This window comes from Oncorhynchus nerka, linkage group LG9b (assembly GCF_034236695.1).
Source record: "Oncorhynchus nerka isolate Pitt River linkage group LG9b, Oner_Uvic_2.0, whole genome shotgun sequence".
NCBI lineage: Eukaryota > Metazoa > Chordata > Actinopteri > Salmoniformes > Salmonidae > Oncorhynchus > Oncorhynchus nerka.
In genome coordinates this window covers 43180002-43199864 of record NC_088424.1, presented here as the reverse complement: position 1 = coordinate 43199864, position 19863 = coordinate 43180002, and the positions used below count along the sequence as shown (strand labels likewise).

Sequence of the window (19863 nt, the reverse complement as noted above, 5' to 3'; positions counted from 1 at the left end):
GATAGGAAGGACTCTTAACAGCTAGGCTGCTCCTCAAGTGGCACCCTATTCCCCAGGGGCCCTGGTCAAAAGAATGGCCAGGGAATAGAGTGGCACTAAGGACGCAGGCAGCCCTAGACTGGACTACCTGCGGTGTTATGGATAGAATAGGATGTGAATACCCACCGACAGACAGTCCATTAACTCAGTTACATCTGTGACAGTTGTTCGTTCCTGTTCTCCCTGGTTGTTCTACAGCAGCCTTTAACAAAGTTCTTTTGTGCCAGGGACCGATGGGCAAGGCATGGCCTTCTTCCTCTGGGGGGCCCCAACTAAAAACAAAAAAGATTGACAATCGCTTTTAAATAATACAAAAACTATGTTTTTATTTTATTTCCTTTTATTTTTACTTGAAATAAAATCAAATTGTATTTGTCACATGCCAAGTGAAACTGGTGTAGACCTTACAGGGAAATGTTTACTTTACGAGCCCTTAACCAACAACGCAGAGTTAAAAAGTAAGAATGAATTAGCAAAAAAGGAAATGATAACACAATAAAATAACAATCCTGTTGGGCGGTTTTTGTATTTACTGCTTTTATGGTCAACCTGTCTGTCTGTATGGTCAACCTGTCTGTCTGTATGGTCAACCTGTCTGTCTGTATGGTCAACCTGTCTGTCTTTATGGTCAACCTGTCTGTCTGTATGGTCAACCTGTCTGTCTGTATGGTCAACCTGTCTGTCTGTATGGTCAACCTGTCTGTCTGTATGGTCAACCTGTCTGTCTGTATGGTCAACCTGTCTGTCTGTATGGTCATCCTGTCTGTCTGTCTGTATGGTCAACCTGTCTGTCTGTCTGTATGGTCAACCTGTCTGTCTGTCTGTATGGTCAACCTGTCTGTCTGTCTGTATGGTCAACCTGTCTGTCTGTCTGTATGGTCAACCTGTCTGTCTTTATGGTCAACCTGTCTGTCTGTGTCGTCTTCAGGGGCTGCTTTTATGGTCAACCTGTCTGTCTGTGTCGTCTTCAGGGGCTGTCTGTCTGTGTCGTCTTCAGGGGCTGCCTTTATGGTCAACCTGTCTGTCCGTGTCGTCTTCAGGGGCTGCTTTTATGGTCAACCTGTCTGTCTGTGTCGTCTTCAGGGGCTGTCTGTCTGTGTCGTCTTCAGGGGCTGTCTGTCCGTGTCGTCTTCAGGGGCTGTCTGTCCGTGTCGTCTTCAGGGGCTGTCTGTCCGTGTCGTCTTCAGGGGCTGAGTGTCCGTGTCGTCTTCAGGGGCTGTCCGTCCGTGTCGTCTTCAGGGGCTGTCTGTCTGTCGTCTTCAGGGGCTGTCTGTCTGTCGTCTTCAGGGGCTGTCTGTCTGTGTCGTCTTCAGGGGCTGTCTGTCTGTGTCGTCTTCAGGGGCTGTCTGTCCGTGTCGTCTTCAGGGGCTGTCTGTCCGTGTCGTCTTCAGGGGCTGAGTGTCCGTGTCGTCTTCAGGGGCTGTCTGTCTGTCGTCTTCAGGGGCTGTCTGTCTGTCGTCTTCAGGGGCTGTCTGTCTGTCGTCTTCAGGGGCTGTCTGTCTGTCGTCTTCAGGGGCTGTCTGTCTGTCGTCTTCAGGGGCTGTCTGTCTGTCGTCTTCAGGGGCTGTCTGTCTGTCTGTCGTCTTCAGGGGCTGTCTGTCTGTCGTCTTCAGGGGCTGTCTGTCTGTCGTCTTCAGGGGCTGTCTGTCTGTCGTCTTCAGGGGCTGTCTGTCTGTCGTCTTCAGGGGCTGTCTGTCCGTGTCGTCTTCAGGGGCTGTCTGTCCGTGTCGTCTTCAGGGGCTGTCTGTCCGTGCCGTCTTCAGGGGCTGTCTGTCCGTGCCGTCTTCAGGGGCTGTCTGTCCGTGCCGTCTTCAGGGGCTGTCTGTCCGTGCCGTCTTCAGGGGCTGTCTGTCCGTGTCGTCTTCAGGGGCTGTCTGTCCGTGTCGTCTTCAGGGGCTGTCTGTCCGTGTCGTCTTCAGGGGCTGTCTCTCCGTGTCGTCTTCAGGGGCTGTCTCTCCGTGTCGTCTTCAGGGGCTGTCTGTCTGTCGTCTTCAGGGGGTCTGTCTGTCGTCTTCAGGGGCTGTCTGTCGTCTTCAGGGGCTGTCTGTCGTCTTCAGGGGCTGTCTGTCGTCTTCAGGGGCTGTCTGTCGTCTTCAGGGGCTGTCTGTCGTCTTCAGGGGCTGTCTGTCGTCTTCAGGGGCTGTCTCTCCCGTCGTCTTCAGGGGCTGTCTGTCGTCTTCAGGGGCTGTCTGTCGTCTTCAGGGGCTGTCTGTCGTCTTCAGGGGCTGTCTGTCGTCTTCAGGGGCTGTCTGTCGTCTTCAGGGGCTGTCTCTCCGTGTCGTCTTCAGGGGCTGTCTCTCCGTGTCGTCTTCAGGGGCTGTCTCTCCGTGTCGTCTTCAGGGGCTGTCTCTCCGTGTCGTCTTCAGGGGCTGTCTGTCTGTCGTCTTCAGGGGCTGTCTGTCTGTCGTCTTCAGGGGCTGTCTGTCTGTCGTCTTCAGGGGCTGTCTGTCTGTCGTCTTCAGGGGCTGTCTGTCTGTCGTCTTCAGGGGCTGTCTGTCTGTCGTCTTCAGGGGCTGTCTGTCCGTGCCGTCTTCAGGGGCTGTCTGTCCGTGCCGTCTTCAGGGGCTGTCTGTCCGTGCCGTCTTCAGGGGCTGTCTGTCCGTGCCGTCTTCAGGGGCTGTCTGTCCGTGCCGTCTTCAGGGGCTGTCTGTCCGTGCCGTCTTCAGGGGCTGTCTGTCCGTGCCGTCTTCAGGGGCTGTCTGTCCGTGCCGTCTTCAGGGGCTGTCTGTCCGTGCCGTCTTCAGGGGCTGTCTGTCCGTGCCGTCTTCAGGGGCTGTCTGTCCGTGTCGTCTTCAGGGGCTGTCTGTCCGTGTCGTCTTCAGGGGCTGTCTGTCTGCAATAAAAAAATAATAAAAATAGTTTAGTCATATGAATGAAAGGTTCCATCATGTAGAGCAGTGGTTCACAAACTTCTTATAGTCTCGTACCCCTTCAAACATTCAACCTCCAGCTGCGTACCCCCTCTAAGCACCAGGGTTAGTGCACTCTACAATGTTGTTTTTTTTGCCATCATTGGAAGCCTGCCACACACACACTATACAATACATTTATTAAACATAAGAATGAGTGTGTTTTTGTCCCAACCCGGCTCATGGGAAGTGACAAAGAGCTCTTATAGGACCAGGACACAAATAATAATATAATAATAATCAATCATTTTGCTCTTTAACCATCTTACATATAAAACCTTATTTGTTCATCAAAAAATTGTGAATAACTCACCACAGGTTAATGAGAAGGGTGTGGTTGAAAGGATGCACATAACTCTGCAATGTTGGGTTGTATTGGAGAGTCTCCGTCTTAAATCATTTCCCACACACAGTCTGTGCCTGTATTTAGTTTTCATGCTAGTGAGGGCCGAGAATCCACTCTCACATTGGTACGTGGTTGCAAAGGGCATCAGTGTCTTAACAGTGTGATTTGCCAAGGCAGGATACTCTGAGCGCAGCCCGATCCAGAAATCTGACAGTGGCTTCTGATTTAAATTCAGAAGCCACTGGCATTGCGAGTACGCCTGGGGGGGGGGGTAACCATACTCTATCCATCATGTATCATAAATAATACTATTTAGGACTATATACTGTAGCATTTGGGAAGTCATCAACATACCCTGTATAGGTTTTCAAGCTTTGGTTGATCAACAAGTTAGTAATAAATATGTTGCATTCACGTCTCCATCTCAACCAAAAAATAACATTTAAAGAATTGGCTCCGATGTAGCTATCCAAGCAGAAGCAGTTCTCAATGGGATATTTGGTCTGGGGAGTTTCCTGGCCATGGACCCAAAATATCGATGTTTTGTTCCCCGAGCCTTATGGCAAGGTGCTCCATCATGCTGGAAAAGGCATTGTTCGCCACCAAACTGTTCCTGGATGGTTGGGATAAGTTGCTCTTGGAGGATGTGTTGGTACCATTCTTCATTGATGGCTGTGTTCTTAGGCAAAATTGTGAGGGAGCCCACTCCCTTGGCTGAGAAGCAACCCCACACATGAATGTTCTCAGGATGCTTTACTGTTGGCATGATACAGGACTGATGGTAGCACTCACCTTGTCTTCTCCGGACAAGCATTTTTCCGGATGCCCCAAACAATCGGAAAGGGGATTCATCAGAGAAAATCCCTGTATCTTTTGCAAAATATCAGTCTGTCCCTGATGTTTTTCCTGGAGAGAAGTGGCTTCTTTGCTGCCCTTTTTGACACCAGGCCATCCTCCAAACGTCTTCGTCTCACTGTGCATGCAGATGCACTCACACCTGCCTGCTGCCATTCCTGAGCAAGCTCTGTACTGGTGGTGCCCCAAGCTCTGTACTGGTGGTGCTGAATCAACTTTAGGAGACGGTCCTGGCGCTTGCTGGACCTTCGTCACAACAATTGAACCGCTCTCCTTGAAGTTCTTGATGATCTGATAAATGGTTGATTTAGGTGCAATCTTACTGGCAGCAATATCCTTGCCTGTGAAGCCCTTTTTGTGCAAAGCAATGATGACGGCACGTGTTTCCTTGCAGGTAACCACGGTTGACAGAGGAAGAACAATGATTCCAAGCACCACCCTCCTTTTGAAGCTTCCAGTCTGTTATTTGAACTCAGTCAGCATGACAGAGTGATCTCCAGCCTGGTCCTCATCAACACTCACACCTGTGTTAACGAGAGAATCACTGACATGATGTCAGCTGGTCCTTTTCTGGCAGGGCTGAAATGCAGTGGAAATGTTTTTTTGGGGATTCAGTTCATTTGCATGGCAAAGAGGGACTTTGTAATGAATTATTTTAATCCCAGGCCCCCGTCCCGGCAGGACTTTTGGCTTTTGGTCGTCACTCATTGTAAATAAGAATTTGTTCTTAACTGACTTGCCTAGTTAAATAAATAAACATGCCCGCTCGCACCTTCACCTATCACACACAGCTGACTGATCAGTTGACCCCAGGTACAGTACACACACAGCTGACTGACCTGTTGACCCCAGGTACAGTACACACACAGCTGACTGATCAGTTGACCCCAGGTACAGTACACACACAGCTGACTGATCAGTTGACCCCAGGTACAGTACAGTGACCCCAGGTACAGTACACACACAGCTGACTGAGCTGACTGTTGACCCCAGGTACAGTACACACACAGCTGACTGACCTGTTGACCCCCCCAGTTGACCCCAGGTACAGTACACACACAGCTGACTGACCTGTTGACCCCAGGTACAGTACACACACAGCTGACTGACCTGTTGACCCCAGGTACAGTACACACACAGCTGACTGACCTGTTGACCCCAGGTACAGTACACACACAGCTGACTGACCTGTTGACCCCAGGTACAGTACACACACAGCTGACTGACCTGTTGACCCCAGGTACAGTACACACACAGCTGACTGACCTGTTGACCCCAGGTACAGTACACACACAGCTGACTGACCTGTTGACCCCAGGTACAGTACACACACAGCTGACTGACCTGTTGACCCCAGGTACAGTACACACACAGCTGACTGACCTGTTGACCCCAGGTACAGTACACACACAGCTGACTGACCTGTTGACCCCAGGTACAGTACACACACAGCTGACTGACCTGTTGACCCCACACACACACAGCTGACTGACCTGTTGACCCCAGGTACAGTACACACACACTGACTGACCTGTTGACCCCAGGTACAGTACACACACAGCTGACTGACCTGTGACCCCAGGTACAGACCCCAGCTGACTGACCTGTTGACCCCAGGTACAGTACACACACAGCTGACTGACCTGTTGACCCCAGGTACAGTACACACACAGCTGACTGACCTGTTGACCCCAGGTACAGTACACACACAGCTGACTGACCTGTTGACCCCAGGTACAGTACACACACAGCTGACTGACCTGTTGACCCCAGGTACAGTAGGTACACACACAGCTGACTGACCTGTTGACCCCAGGTACAGTACACACACAGCTGACTGACCTGTTGACCCCAGGTACAGTACACACACAGCTGACTGACCTGTTGACCCCAGGTACAGTACACACACAGCTGACTGACCTGTTGACCCCAGGACTGACAGTACACACAGCTGACTGACCTGTTGACCCCAGGTACAGTACACACACAGCTGACTGACCTGTTGACCCCAGGTACAGTACACACACAGCTGACTGACCTGTTGACCCCAGGTACAGTACACACACAGCTGACTGACCTGTTGACCCCAGGTACAGTACACACACAGCTGACTGACCTGTTGACCCCAGGTACAGTACAACACAGCTGACTGACCTGTTGACCCCAGGTACAGTACACACACAGCTGACTGACCTGTTGACCCCAGGTACAGTACACCACAGCTGACTGACCTGTTATAATGTGGGTGACCCCAGGTAACAGTACAGACACACAGCTGACTGACCTGTTGACCCCAGTTTAATCAAATCAAGTGACACAACACACACATTTTGACTGTGTTGACCCCAGTTTACAGTACACACACAGCTGACTCTGTTATGTACACACACACCTGAGAGGAGAACAATAAAACATTTAAATAAACTTTTTTTTTTTTAATTGCTCAGAACTGCTATTAGTCATTTTGGGAAAAGGCTCTTACAGATTGACTGATGCTCGTAATTGACACCTAAGTATTGTGATAATATCGTGAGGTTCCAGGTTCCTGCCCTATAATCCATAGACCTAGGCTAGTTGTTGAAGATAACCTGCATAATCCCTATTGGACAGACCTACGTAACACAAAATGACCATCTGACCAAATGACTTGAGATTTTAGATCTGGGATAGCGAGATTAAAGTGTTTAACTAATGTGTTGATTTAGTTACAAAAGTTACAGCCTCAGCCCACGTACCAAATCAGAGTGACTTGACTCTGATGACAGCGCTAACTTCCGTATTAGAATAGAATGTGGGCAACAACCAATGACAGCACTTAATACTAGAATGTGGGTAATAACAGCCAACAATGGCGCTGTATGTTATAATGTGGGTGAAAGCATGTCTTTGGTAACAGACAGATATATGGTTACTGAACCAACTGTCAGAGGCATAGGTTTAATCAAATCAAGACACACAACCCACATATTTTGCTGTGATGAAGTTTATTGTCTCAAACTTTCTGGTCTATTTTGATTCTAGGCCTTTTGTCTAATTTTTATTTATTTTTTCTTTACCCCAAAACTGGTTTTGCAATTTAAGATGACCAAATATTACACAATTCGCTGTGTGCAATTCTCTTTCTCTGAACTATGAATATTGTATTGTACAACCATCTCATGCATTAGCTGTATCTATTGTCAGTAGGGGTGCATGTGTAAAATCACTGAGGCCAAGCCAGTAACAAAGCCATATTCCAACCTATGTTGTCATAATTGTGTGGTTTTGTTCTATAACCCATTTCTTCATATGTCACTGTAATATCCAATAAGGCCGTGACAACACACACTGGCGGAATAAATCAACGACACCTACCTTTGTTTCATCACAAAACCGGAGAGCCACATCTGTCCGGTGAAGTCCACAAAGCAAATATTGCATGTAACAAACAGTTGTATCAGCTGCGGTATGGTCAAGCAAGTTCATGTTTTCCAGAGGTTACTAAACAACTAGTGATTTAGAACCACAGAGTTACCGTGAGTCAGCACAAAGACAACAGGAGCCCTGCCTCCGCTATTCCAGCACCGTTTCAACATCAAATCAACAGGGCTATACATGCTTTGTTTAATACACTGAAAACAAACTTAAAGATACCAAAAACAATTTAGTCCAATCAATGTTGCTAAATACAGTATCATGTGGTTGTCCATTGTACTGGTGTGTGTGTGTGTGTGTGTGTGTGTGTGTAAGTAAAACAAATGTTGACTCCCCCTATTTGTCGTCTAGCTGAACGCCAGTCAAAATAAAACCAATCATGAAGGAAAGCCTGCTCATTAAAACACTTCACATTTCTCTTACGAATAAAACGTGGGTTTGTCTTAGGAACCTTAGTATTTCTAACAGCAACAACAGCACAACGGTCACTTAAATCATTACAAAAAACACCAACCGCAGAATATTGATGTGGAACATTTGTCAATATCAAATCAATCAGGGTAGATTGATCTGGGCATTTAAGATTTGGGCGAGTGGGTGAGTTAATCAACTGGGTAAGATTCATAGAATTACAAAACATCAGACACCGGCTTTAACCAACACCAGTTGAGATCACCAATCAAGATCATTTCACTGTAAAGAAGTTTAGACATAAGGTTAATCAGAGAAGAAAATGCATCACAGAGAGCAGAGGGGGTCTATAACAGCCAATCACAGTTATAGAGAGCAGAGGGGGTCTGTAACAGCCAATCACAGTTATAGAGAGCAGAGGGGGTCTGTAACAGCCAATCACAGTTATAGAGAGCAGAGGGGGTCTATAACAGCCAATCACAGTTATAGAGAGCAGAGGGGGTCTATAACAGCCAATCACAGTTATAGAGAGCAGAGGGGGTCTGTAACAGCCAATCACAGTTATAGAGAGCAGAGGGGGTCTATAACAGCCAATCACAGTTATAGAGAGCAGAGGGGTCTATAACAGCCAATCACAGTTATAGAGAGCAGAGGGGTCTATAACAGCCAATCACAGTTATAGAGAGCAGAGGGGGTCTGAGCAGAGGGGTCCAGCCAAACAGTTATAGAGAGCCAATCTGTACCAGCCAATCACAGTTATAGAGAGCAGAGGGGGGTCTATAACAGCCAATCACAGTTATAGAGAACAGAGGGGGGTCTATAACAGCCAATCACAGTTATAGAGAGCAGAGGGGGTCTATAACAGCCAATCACAGTTATAGAGAGGCCCTTCGAAACCTCAATATTCAAAGCAAGAAATTCCAACTGTTTACAAATAGTTTCAGGCTTTGCAACACTTACAGGGAATTTAGTTTTTACATATATAGCCACACCCCCACCTTAACTCGATCAGTGCGATAAGCATTGTAACCACTTATACAAATATCCTTATCAAAAACAGACTTGCTGAGCCAGGTTTCAGAAAACACAATTACATCAGCATCAGTTGATTTAGCCCAAATCTTAACCCCATCAATTTTTGATGAGATTTAAATGAAAAATACCAAAACCAGATCTTGATTTAAAATCAGAGGGGGTTTGGAGACATTGCATATCAGTGCCAGGGTTAGGTTGCACGTTACCTGATATCTCCATCCAAGGTTTAGGAAAGGGTCTATTTAGCAAGCTAGCTACTGCAGGACATCAACACAAGCAGACCAGAACTTTTTCTGAAAAAGTTTTGCTGAGGAAGTTATTAGATTGATCTGAAGCCAAATCCAAACTGGCCTCCCTTAGGTGGTGTTTTTCTGCACCAGGACAACTTACAGTTGAGCTCAGCTCAACGCTGATTGGCTAATTCTTTTAATATATATATTTTTTTATATCAAGGGAGGCCAAATTTTTTGCTGGCATCAATCAATCAAATGCTACGGCACCAACATGTTATACTCTTTTTGTCCAGGCAGCATCAGATACATGTGCTACACATACCGAGACAGAAGGGGCGCTGTTTCCCTTTCCAGACAGCATCAGATACATGTGCTACACATACCGAGACAGAAGGGGCACTGTTTCCCTGTCCAGACAGCATCAGATACATGTGCTACACATACCGAGACAGACGGGGCGCTGTTTCCCTGTCCAGACAGCATCAGATACATGTGCTACACATACCGAGACAGAGGGGGCGCTGTTTCCCTGTCCAGACAGCATCAGATACATGTGCTACACATACTGAGACAGAGGGGGCGCTGTTTCCCTGTCCAGACAGCATCAGATACATGTGCTACACATACTGAGACAAGGGGGTGCTGTTTCCCTGTCCAGACAGCATCAGATACATGTGCTACACATACTGAGACAAGGGGGCGCTGTTTCGCTCGCTAGTGATGGTTTCTCGAGTGAGACTCAGCCACTTGCGAATTGACTGAAAAGACGAAATGACGAATGAGAAATTATTTTATTCATTTTTATTGGTCAAATATTTTGGGAAGCCTGGCCTCCTTTGGTATCCATGAATACACTGTCTATTATATTTAACCGTTTATCAATGTTAGTCAGTTGGGAATCGTTTCCCATTTGTAGAAATGATCGCCAACTTGCCAAGATATCATAAATATCTTCTCGGCAATCTGCTTAAGTTACTGATAGTCAGGCTGATGGGGTTCTTAATCATGTTAATTATGCTAATTATGTTAATTAATTCACCATTCACTACAACACAATTATTTCCCCTGAGGGGATAAATAAAGTGGTATTGAAATAAAGATAAGTGAAATATGTTAATGACTGAGGTTGAATGTATGTTAAAGTAGGTCCTATAAAGATTTGTTAAATGAACGATAGCCTACCGTAGTTTATTTCTCTATATCTATGTATCTGCTCTTTCCATGACAGACTCACCAGGTGAAAGATATGATCCCTTATCGATGTCACTTGTTAAATCCACTTCAAATCAGTGTAGATGAAGGGGAGGAGACGGGTTAAAGAAGGACTTTTAAGCCTTGAGACAATTGAGACATGGATTGTGTGTGTGTGCCATTCAGAGGGTGAATGGGCAAGACAAAAGATTTTAAGTGCCTTTTGAACAGGGTATGGTAGTAGGTGCCAGGCGCACCAGTTTGTGTCAAGAACTGCAAAGCTGCTGGGTTTTTCTACGAGCAACAGTTTCCTGTGTGTATCAAGAATGGTCCATCACCCAAAAGACATCCAGCTAATTTAACACAACTGTGGGAAGCATTGGAATCAATATGTGCCAGCGTCCCTGTGGAACGCTTTCGACACCTTGATTCCACGCCCCCAACGAATTGAGACTGTTCTGAAGGCAAAAGGGGGTGTAATCCAGTATTAGGAAGTTGTTCCTGATGTTTGTTAAACTCAGTGTATGTTGATTGTCATTTGTAAAAAGCTGAACTCTGAGACATATATTAGTTGCGGTGTCTAACTGATCATGAATGAATTAATCCCAAAAATTATAACTTTACATGAATAGGATAATAGATCATGTGCTCATTCTGGTTATTCCTCTAAAGTAGTTGGTTGTTGAATATTGGTTAATAAAGTCCATAGAAATTAGATGGACATCACACCAAAAAATGTCTTGTGTTAGACGATTTCTTTTTGGTGTGCTGTCCTTAACTTAGTTCCGTCTCTAATCAGTTTGTTTGTCTCTTCCCCTGAAGTCTCCAATGGGATCTGCTCCAGTAAGGACATCCGCAACAACGTGACCAATCTGCGCTCCCTGGAGAACTGCACGGTCATCGAGGGCCACCTGAAAATCATCCTCATGTTCAAGACCAAGCCCGAGGACTTCAGGGGTGTCAGTTACCCAAAACTGACCGTGGTCACAGACTTTCTGCTCCTGTTCAGGGTCTACGGTATGGAGAGTCTCAAAGACCTCTTCCCCAACCTCACCGTGATCCGAGGAAACAACCTGTTCTTCAACTACGCTCTGGTCTTCTTTGAAATGCTGCAGCTCAGGGACATCGGTCTCCATAGCCTGATGAACATCACCCGAGGAGCGGTGAGGATCGAGAAGAACCCGGACCTCTGCTACCTCTCCACCCTGGACTGGTCCAAGATCCTGGATACGGTGGAGGACAACTATATTGTGTCAAATAAGAATGACAGGGAGTGCGGGGACGTGTGTCCCGGGGCGCTGGCCAAGGGGAAGGCTACCTGTCAACAGACCACCATCAATGGGAACTTCAACGAACGTTGCTGGACGCACAAGCACTGCCAGAGAAGTAAGACACTGTGTTATTTTATTATTAGTGTATATGTTTAAATGTATTTATCCTGGAAGTTCCATTGAGGTCAGAAGGCCTTTTTTAACGAGGGGAGATGATGGTGTGACTGTCTTTAAATGCATGTAGAAATTGCACACTAGGAAAGATGATGATTGACCTTGCGGTTGTTGTCTTCCTTTTCTGCAGTTATTTCCTTGTTTTCGATGCTCTGTTGTCCATAGTTATGTTGCCATAACTTGCTGTGCACAGGGCTTCCACTGGTTTTAATGTGTTGCCATAACTTGCTGTGCACAGGGCTTCCACTGGTTTTAATGTGTTGCCATAACTTGCTGTGCACAGGGCTTCCACTGGTTTTAATGTGTTGCCATAACTTGCTGTGCACAGGGCTTCCACTGGTTTTAATGTGTTGCCATAACTTGCTGTGCACAGGGCTTCCACTGGTTTTAATGTGTTGCCATAACTTGCTGTGCACAGGGCTTCCACTGGTTTTAATGTGTTGCCATAACTTGCTGTGCACAGGGCTTCCACTGGTTTTAATGTGTTGCCATAACTTGCTGTGCACAGGGCTTCCACTGGTTTTAATGTGTTGCCATAACTTGCTGTGCACAGGGCTTCCACTGGTTTTAATGTGTTGCCATAACTTGCTGTGCACAGGGCTTCCACTGGTTTTAATGTGTTGCCATAACTTGCTGTGCACAGGGCTTCCACTGGTTTTAATGTGTTGCCATAACTTGCTGTGCACAGGGCTTCCACTGGTTTTAATGTGTTGCCATAACTTGCTGTGCACACGGCTTCCACTGGTTTTAATGTGTTGCCATAACTTGCTGTGCACACGGCTTCCACTGGTTTTAATGTGGCAGGTTATTTCTGTTTGTTTAGTAGTCAGGCACCATGTTGATTTTGCTTCTCCTTCCGTGTTGTGCTATTTATAAGTGAAAGTATATCAGTGAATGTATCTGATTGATTGAGGGAGGGAGGGAGGGAGGGGGGGTGGAGGGAGGGAGGGAGGGGGGTGGAGGGAGGGGGTGGAGGGAGGGAGGGAGGGGAGAGAGAGGGAGAGAGAGAGAGAGAGGGGGCGGGAGAGAGAGGAGGGGGGGGGAAAGAGGGAGGGGAGCGGGAGAAAGAGGGAGGGAGCGAGGTGGAGGAGAGAGCGAGGGGGAGGAGAGAGCGAGGGGGAGGAGAGAGCGAGGGGGAGAGCGAGCGAGGGAGGGGGAGAGCGAGCGAGGGAAGAGCGAGGAGGGAGGGGGAGAGCAGAGAGCGAGCGAGGGAGGGAGGGGGAGAGAGAGCGGGAGGGAGGGGGAGAGAGAGCGGGAGGGAGGGGGAGAGAGAGCGGGAGAAAGAGGGAGGGAGCGAGGGGGAGGAGAGAGCGAGGGGGAGGAGAGACGAGGGAGGGGGAGAGCGAGCGAGCGAGGGAGGGGGGAGAGCGAGGGAGGGGGAGAGCGAGCGAGGGAGGGGGAGAGCGAGCGAGGGAGGGGGAGAGCGAGCGAGGGAGGGGGAGAGGGGAGAGAGCGAGCGAGGGAGGGGGAGAGAGCGAGCGAGGGAGGGGGAGAGCGAGCGAGGGAGGGGGAGAGAAAGAGGGAGGGAGGGGGAGAGAAAGAGGGAGGGAGGGGGAGAGAGAGCGAACACGAACTACTCGGGTTTACAGTGATGTCACTTAATAATCAGAGACCCAGTCTCCAGGGAAGTCAGATTACGGAGAAGAGTTGTTGGAAAGTGAAGTGTGTGTGCTTCAGACAGACAGGCAATGCTGCTGTGGTCTTGCCAAGGAACACACACTCTCTCTCTGTCTGTCTGTGTGCTCTACTAGAACTTAGAGTGTTGTTGTCTCAGTCTAGTCAGACATGACCTGTACAGAGACTCTGTAGTGGAGTCTAGGCAGACATGACCTGTACAGAGACTCTGTAGTGGAGTCTAGTCAGACATGACCTGTACGGAGTCTAGAGATGCACAAACACACACTTACGCACAGGTGTTGATGTCATTTCCTGAGTGTAGACAGGCTGACAGACTAGTAGCTACTGAACCTGAGAAACCTTCATTGCCTCCCAAATTGCACTCTATTGCCTCTATACAAAGTGCACTCTATTGCCTCTATACAAAGTGCACTACTTTTGCCTCTATACATAGTGCACTACTTTTGCCTCTATACATAGTGCACTACTTTTGCCTCTATACATAGTGCACTACTGTTGCCTCTATACACAGTGCACTACTGTTGCCTCTATACACAGTGCACTACTGTTGCCTCTATACACAGTGCACTACTGTTGCCTCTATACACAGTGCACTACTGTTGCTATACACAGTGCACTACTGTTGCCTCACAGTGCACTACTTTTGCCTCTATACACAGTGCACTACTTTTGCCTCTATACACAGTGCACTACTGTTGCCTCTATACACAGTGCACTACTGTTGCCTCTATACACAGTGCACTACTGTTGCCTCTATACACAGTGCACTACTGTTGCCTCTATACACAGTGCACTACTGTTGCCTCTATACACAGTGCACTACTTTGCCTCTATACACAGTGCACTACTTTTGCCTCTATACACAGTGCACTACTTTTGCCTCTATACACAGTGCACTACTGTTGCCCACGGTCCATAGGGTTCCATCTGGAACATGTACTCCTGCCTGCTGCTGAGGCGGTTTCTCCTTCTGAAGTGGGTTTGCTGTATAACCAGGATTAACACTGTCGGCCTGTCAGCAAGTCCGCTTTCAGCCTGAACTGAATGCGAATAATGTAACGTAAAGGTCTAACTAGGGCTGGGCGATATGGCCAAAATATCATATCACAATATGTTTGATGTTTTTTTAAATGTTTTTGGATAATAAAAGTTCTAAATATGCTTTATGAGTAGCTCATGACCTTAGGGTGGCAACACATACATTATAAGTGATTTCAATGGGGCTTTGTCCATTCTGATGTATTATACTGTTTAAACTTCTTATGGCTGGGGGCAGTATTGAGTAGCTTGGATGAATAAGGTGCCCAGAGTAAACTGCCTGCTACTCAGGCCCAGTTGCTAATATATGCATATAATTAGTAGATTTGGATAGAAAACGCTCTGAAGTTTCTAAAACTGTTTGAATGATGTCTGTGAGTATAACAACTCATATGGCAGGCAATAACCTGAGAAAAAATCCAACCAGGAAGTGGGAAATCTGAGGTTTTGTAGTTTTTCAACTCATTGCCTATCGAATATACAGTGTCTATGTGGTCATATTGCACTTCCTAAGGCTTCCACTAGATGTCAACAGTCTTTAGAACCTTGTTTGATGCTTCTATTGTGAAGGAGGGGGGGATGGGAGCTGAATGAGTCAGAGGTCTGCCAGAGTGCCATGAGCTGACCACGCACGTTCACGTGAGAGGTAGCTGCGTTCCATCGCATTTCTTCATACAAAGGAATTCTCCGGTTGGAACATTATTAAAGATGTATGTTAAAAACATCCTAAAGATTGATTCTATACTTCGTTTGACATGTTTTTACGAACTGTAATATGACTTTTCGTCTGGACCTGCCCGTGCGCCGTGAGTTTGGATTGTGTACTAAACGCGCGTACAAAAGGAGCTATTTGGACTTAAATGATGGACTTTATCGAACAAATTAAACATTTATTGTGGAACTGGGATTCCTGGGAGTGCATTCTGATGAAGATCATCAAAGGTAAGTGAATATTTATAATGTTATTTCTGACTTCTTTTGACTCTACAACATGGCGGATATCTGTATGGCTTGATTTGTTTTCTGAGCGCTGTACTCAGATTATTGCATGGTGTGCTTTTTCGGTAAAGCTTTTTTGAAATCTGACACAGCGGTTGCATTACTTTGAATACAGTGTTTGACATGACAACGAATGAAAAGGCTAGGGAGGAGTTATTGTGAAAGGATAGGAACCAAAGTGTTGGTCAGTGTTTCCTAGGCCAATCCTATAATCTTGAGCTATGTTAAATGTTTTCTCTTCATTTAGCTAATATATTCATGCTTCGCCTAATCCTCGTTGGTTTAGATGAGACTATTGCACAAACAACATGCTGATCTAGGCCTTTATTTTAGCCACAACTTGCTAAGAAAAGACAAACTAGCTATTTTCAGACTGTAAGATACACAAGCTAATAGTGTAATTATAGAACGCTTGTGGATTTATTTAAAGAAGCATTGTTTACATCAACATCTCGTTGCATCTGCTGAATTGACCATGCAGACTGATGGTCGGGAACTGCGCTCCTTGGAACACGTTTCTTCTCTCTGTCTCTGTGTCCTTTCAGCCATGACCTTCTACTGTAAATATGAATGAACTACGTCTCAAGATTGAGTTGTGTTTTGCTGTTTAACGCCTGTTGTTGTTATGACCAGTCTCTTGTTATAATTTTGATTGGGGCTCATAGGCTAGTGTTATGATGAGCTCGCCAATGGATGTCTGAATGAGCTCAATATCTGAGCAGGGCACAAGGGCTCTTTCTCTCTCCTCTCTGGCTCTCCTCCCTCCATGTTGTGTGGTTAGACCTGGGGCGTAACATATCTTTTCATGCTTGAAACCACAGGGTCGACACCACAAGACCACAGAGCCTGACTCACTACTGAGGCAGTTTGCTACTATTTATTCAAACAGCTGAAACCAAACATAGGTCAAGTCAAGGTTAATAAGGAACCACAAACTCTAGATTGAGTACAGACTGGGGTGGGATATGTTCATTTAAAATAAAGTAGTGCACTGAATAGGGTGCTAACGTAGTGCACTAAATAGGGAATAGGGTACTAAATAGGGAATAGGGTGCCATTAGGGTTGTACATTTTGCGGAATATTCAGAGTTGGAAACTTTCCGTGGGTATTAATGGGAATATATGGGAATTAATATTAATACCATTTAAATGTAGATGTTTTTTTGCATTGGATATATTTATCATATCATATGGAGACAGAAACATAAACCTTTTACCTCATCATAAGTAGACATAATTGCAAATGATTAAATCCTTCCAAAATAAATTTTAAAAAACGATTTAGTTATGAATTATACTTTAATTAAATAAATTGACTCTTCACATGAGATGACTCCACTGAACAACAAAAGAAAGGGAATATTGAATGATCCCCAATGATCCATCACATCTTCCAAAAACGTTTTCAACATACATCTGTAAAATGATAGTCTAGAAACTAAAGCTTTGGTTGACTTCCTCTCAGGCTTCCATGTCTTCTCTCTGGATGTCCACATCTTGAACATGACTGAGGCTTCATCTTCACTGTCACTTTCTAACCTTATTGAGGATGGCTCGTTGTCAGGCTCGCAAAGCCCAAAATTTGCCCAGATACCACCAATTTTCAACCCTTGTATTGGTCAGCCTTTCCGTGCTTTGGTGTGTGTGTTCCCAAACAAGGATCAGTTGCGCTCTGAGGCGGCTGATGTTGGTGGGATTTGGAGGATGATGGAGGCAATAGGGGAAAGACCCTCAGATCCACAAAGTCCCTTCCACCAGATGGCTGATGAGATATGTTGGCACGACTGCCGTATTGCATCTCCATCCCAAAGCCCTTGCTTGGAAGTGTACTTCGCCAGACTGCCATGAACCTTACCCTCATCCAGGGAAAGGTGACGAGACATGGTAGTGATGACACCATAGTCCTTGTTGATGTCTACACCAGACAAGATGCTCTTGCCAGCATACTTGGGGTCCAACATGTATGCTGTGGCGTGTATGGGCTTCAGGCAGAAGTTTTCATGCTTTTTGATGTATTTCAGAACTGCAGTGTCCTCTGCTTGGAGCAACAGTGAAGTGGGCAAGGCAGTACGGATTTCTTCTCTTACATCTGCAAGCAGAGTCTGAACATCAGACAGGATGGCATTATCTCCCTCAATCCGTGCAATGGCTACTGCTATAGGTTTCAGGCTGCTAACCACTCTCTCCCAAAATACATCATCCAGGAGGATCCTCTTGATGGGGCTGTCCATATCGGCAGACCGTGATATGGCCATTTCTTGGAGAGACTCCTATCCCTCCAGGAGACTGTCAAACATGATGACAACACCACCCCACTTCTGGGCAGTGTCAATGTGGTGCTCTTATTCTTCTCACTTTGCTTGGTGAGGTAGATTGCTGCTATAACTTGATGAGCCTTCACATACCTTACCATTTCCTTGGCTCTCTTGTAGAGTGTATCCATTGTTTTCAGTGCCATGATGTCCTTGAGGAAAATATTCAATGCATGAGCAGCACAGCCAATGGATTTGGTGTGAGGGTAGGACTCCTCCACTTTAGACCAAGCAGCCTTCATGTTCGCAGCATTGTCTATCACCAGTGCAAATACCTTCTGTGGTCCAAGGTCATTGATGATGGCCTTCAGCTCATCTGCAATGTAGAGACCGGTGTGTCTGTTGTCCCTCGTGTCCGTACTCTTGTAGAATACTGGTTGAGGGTTGGAGAGGATGTAGGTAATTATTCCTTGCCCACGAACATTCGACCACCCATCAGAGATGATTGCAATACAGTCTGCTTTATGATTTGCTTGACCTTCACTTGAATTCTGTTGAACTCTGCATCCAGCAAATGAGTAGATAAAGCATGTCTGGTTGGAGGGGTGTATGCTGGGCGAAGAACATTCAGAAATCTCTTCTAATACACATTGCCTGTGAGCATCAGAGGTGAACCAGTTGCATACACATCTCGATCAAGACATTCATCAGCATTCCTCTGACTACGTTCCTCCATTGAGTCAAAAAAACTTCTGATTCGAGGAGGACCGTGAGCTGTTACTATCGATAAGGTGTCTGATTTTCACCTCAAATAGAAGTAGAGCGACTGTCAGAGGTTGCTTGTTCTGAGCGCTGAGGGAACTTTATGCACTTGGCCAGATGACTCTGCATCTTTGTTGCATTCTTCACATATGATTTGGCACAGTATTTGCAGATGTACTCAGCTGCAGTGAAACGTCTCCACACATCAGATTGTGCCCGTGGCATTTTCCTGTAAAGATTATAAAAAAATGTATATTAAAAACAAAAAACAAATACAATTCCATGTACAGATAAATAGTTAAGCAGTTAGATTAAACTTTGTAAGATAAATGTTTTAAAATGAAACATGTAGGGAAACGGGTGAATTAACACACATCAGTTAGTGTCACGAGAATTTTGCTATCTCAATGGTTTAACTCCACTATCACTCAAGCTTTGACCAAATCCCAGAGGTTGTAAGGCTCTGGTTAATGAAGAATTAGACAAAGTCTCAGATTCTGCAATAGATCAATACTTTATTCAGAGAGCGCTCTTATCATATCATTTCTTATCATAGGCTACTCCTTGCTTAGACAGGCACGATAACTATGTATGGGGGTAGTGGGGGAAAATTCTCGTCTCACAGTTGCTCCCTACTTGCATAGCTACAAAATAATACAATGCCCTAATTATAATTCTAACCAAGCTACACACCTCATCAGATTATATTCTTATGATTCAAACACATTTCACACAGTTATACAGTTTCAGGGTGGAATACTTGAGTCATTATCTTAAACATACACATTCTTCTATCAGTTATCAGGCGCAAGCAAGCTAAAACCCATATGGTAGCAAAAACTAACTAGCAGAAATTGTTAAGAAGTTACAAATGATTTAAACACACTTTGCTGTATGCTACTATTTACTACTTAACAAAAACCATGTCATAAAATATATTCACCCAATCCAGTATTGAAATCAAAACTTACCTGAAAGTATGTAGTCCTTGGCTCAGACAGTGTAGTAGTGTGGGCTCAATAGCATCTCATTAGTGTGCAAGATCATGAGAATCAGCTGTACATGTGATGGAAGAGTGCACTGCACACGTGATGGAAGAATGCACTGTGCATGCAGAGGGTTGCAATTCCATTGAATTGGGGATAGTTTAACCAAAATATGCCACAAGACCTAGAATTGCCTTATGTGTATCCCACAACAAAGGTTAATTGATATAAGCTAACTTTTTTTAATGAATTTAAGCAAAATTCCCCAAATTCCAGGGCTTAAAATAAACGCAGTTGACAGTGAGAGGAT

General features: G+C 45.8%; 1 protein-coding gene across 1 annotated transcript in view; it reads left to right on the top strand.

Moving 5' to 3' along the window:
- LOC115119367 (insulin receptor-like) overlaps positions 1-19863 on the top strand; it is a 159399-nt gene that overhangs the window by 26870 nt on the left and 112666 nt on the right. Inside the window, exon 2 of the mRNA XM_065013752.1 lies at positions 11256-11819. Coding sequence (XP_064869824.1) covers positions 11256-11819 — 564 coding nt within the window. The remainder of the gene's footprint in view (positions 1-11255; positions 11820-19863) is intronic.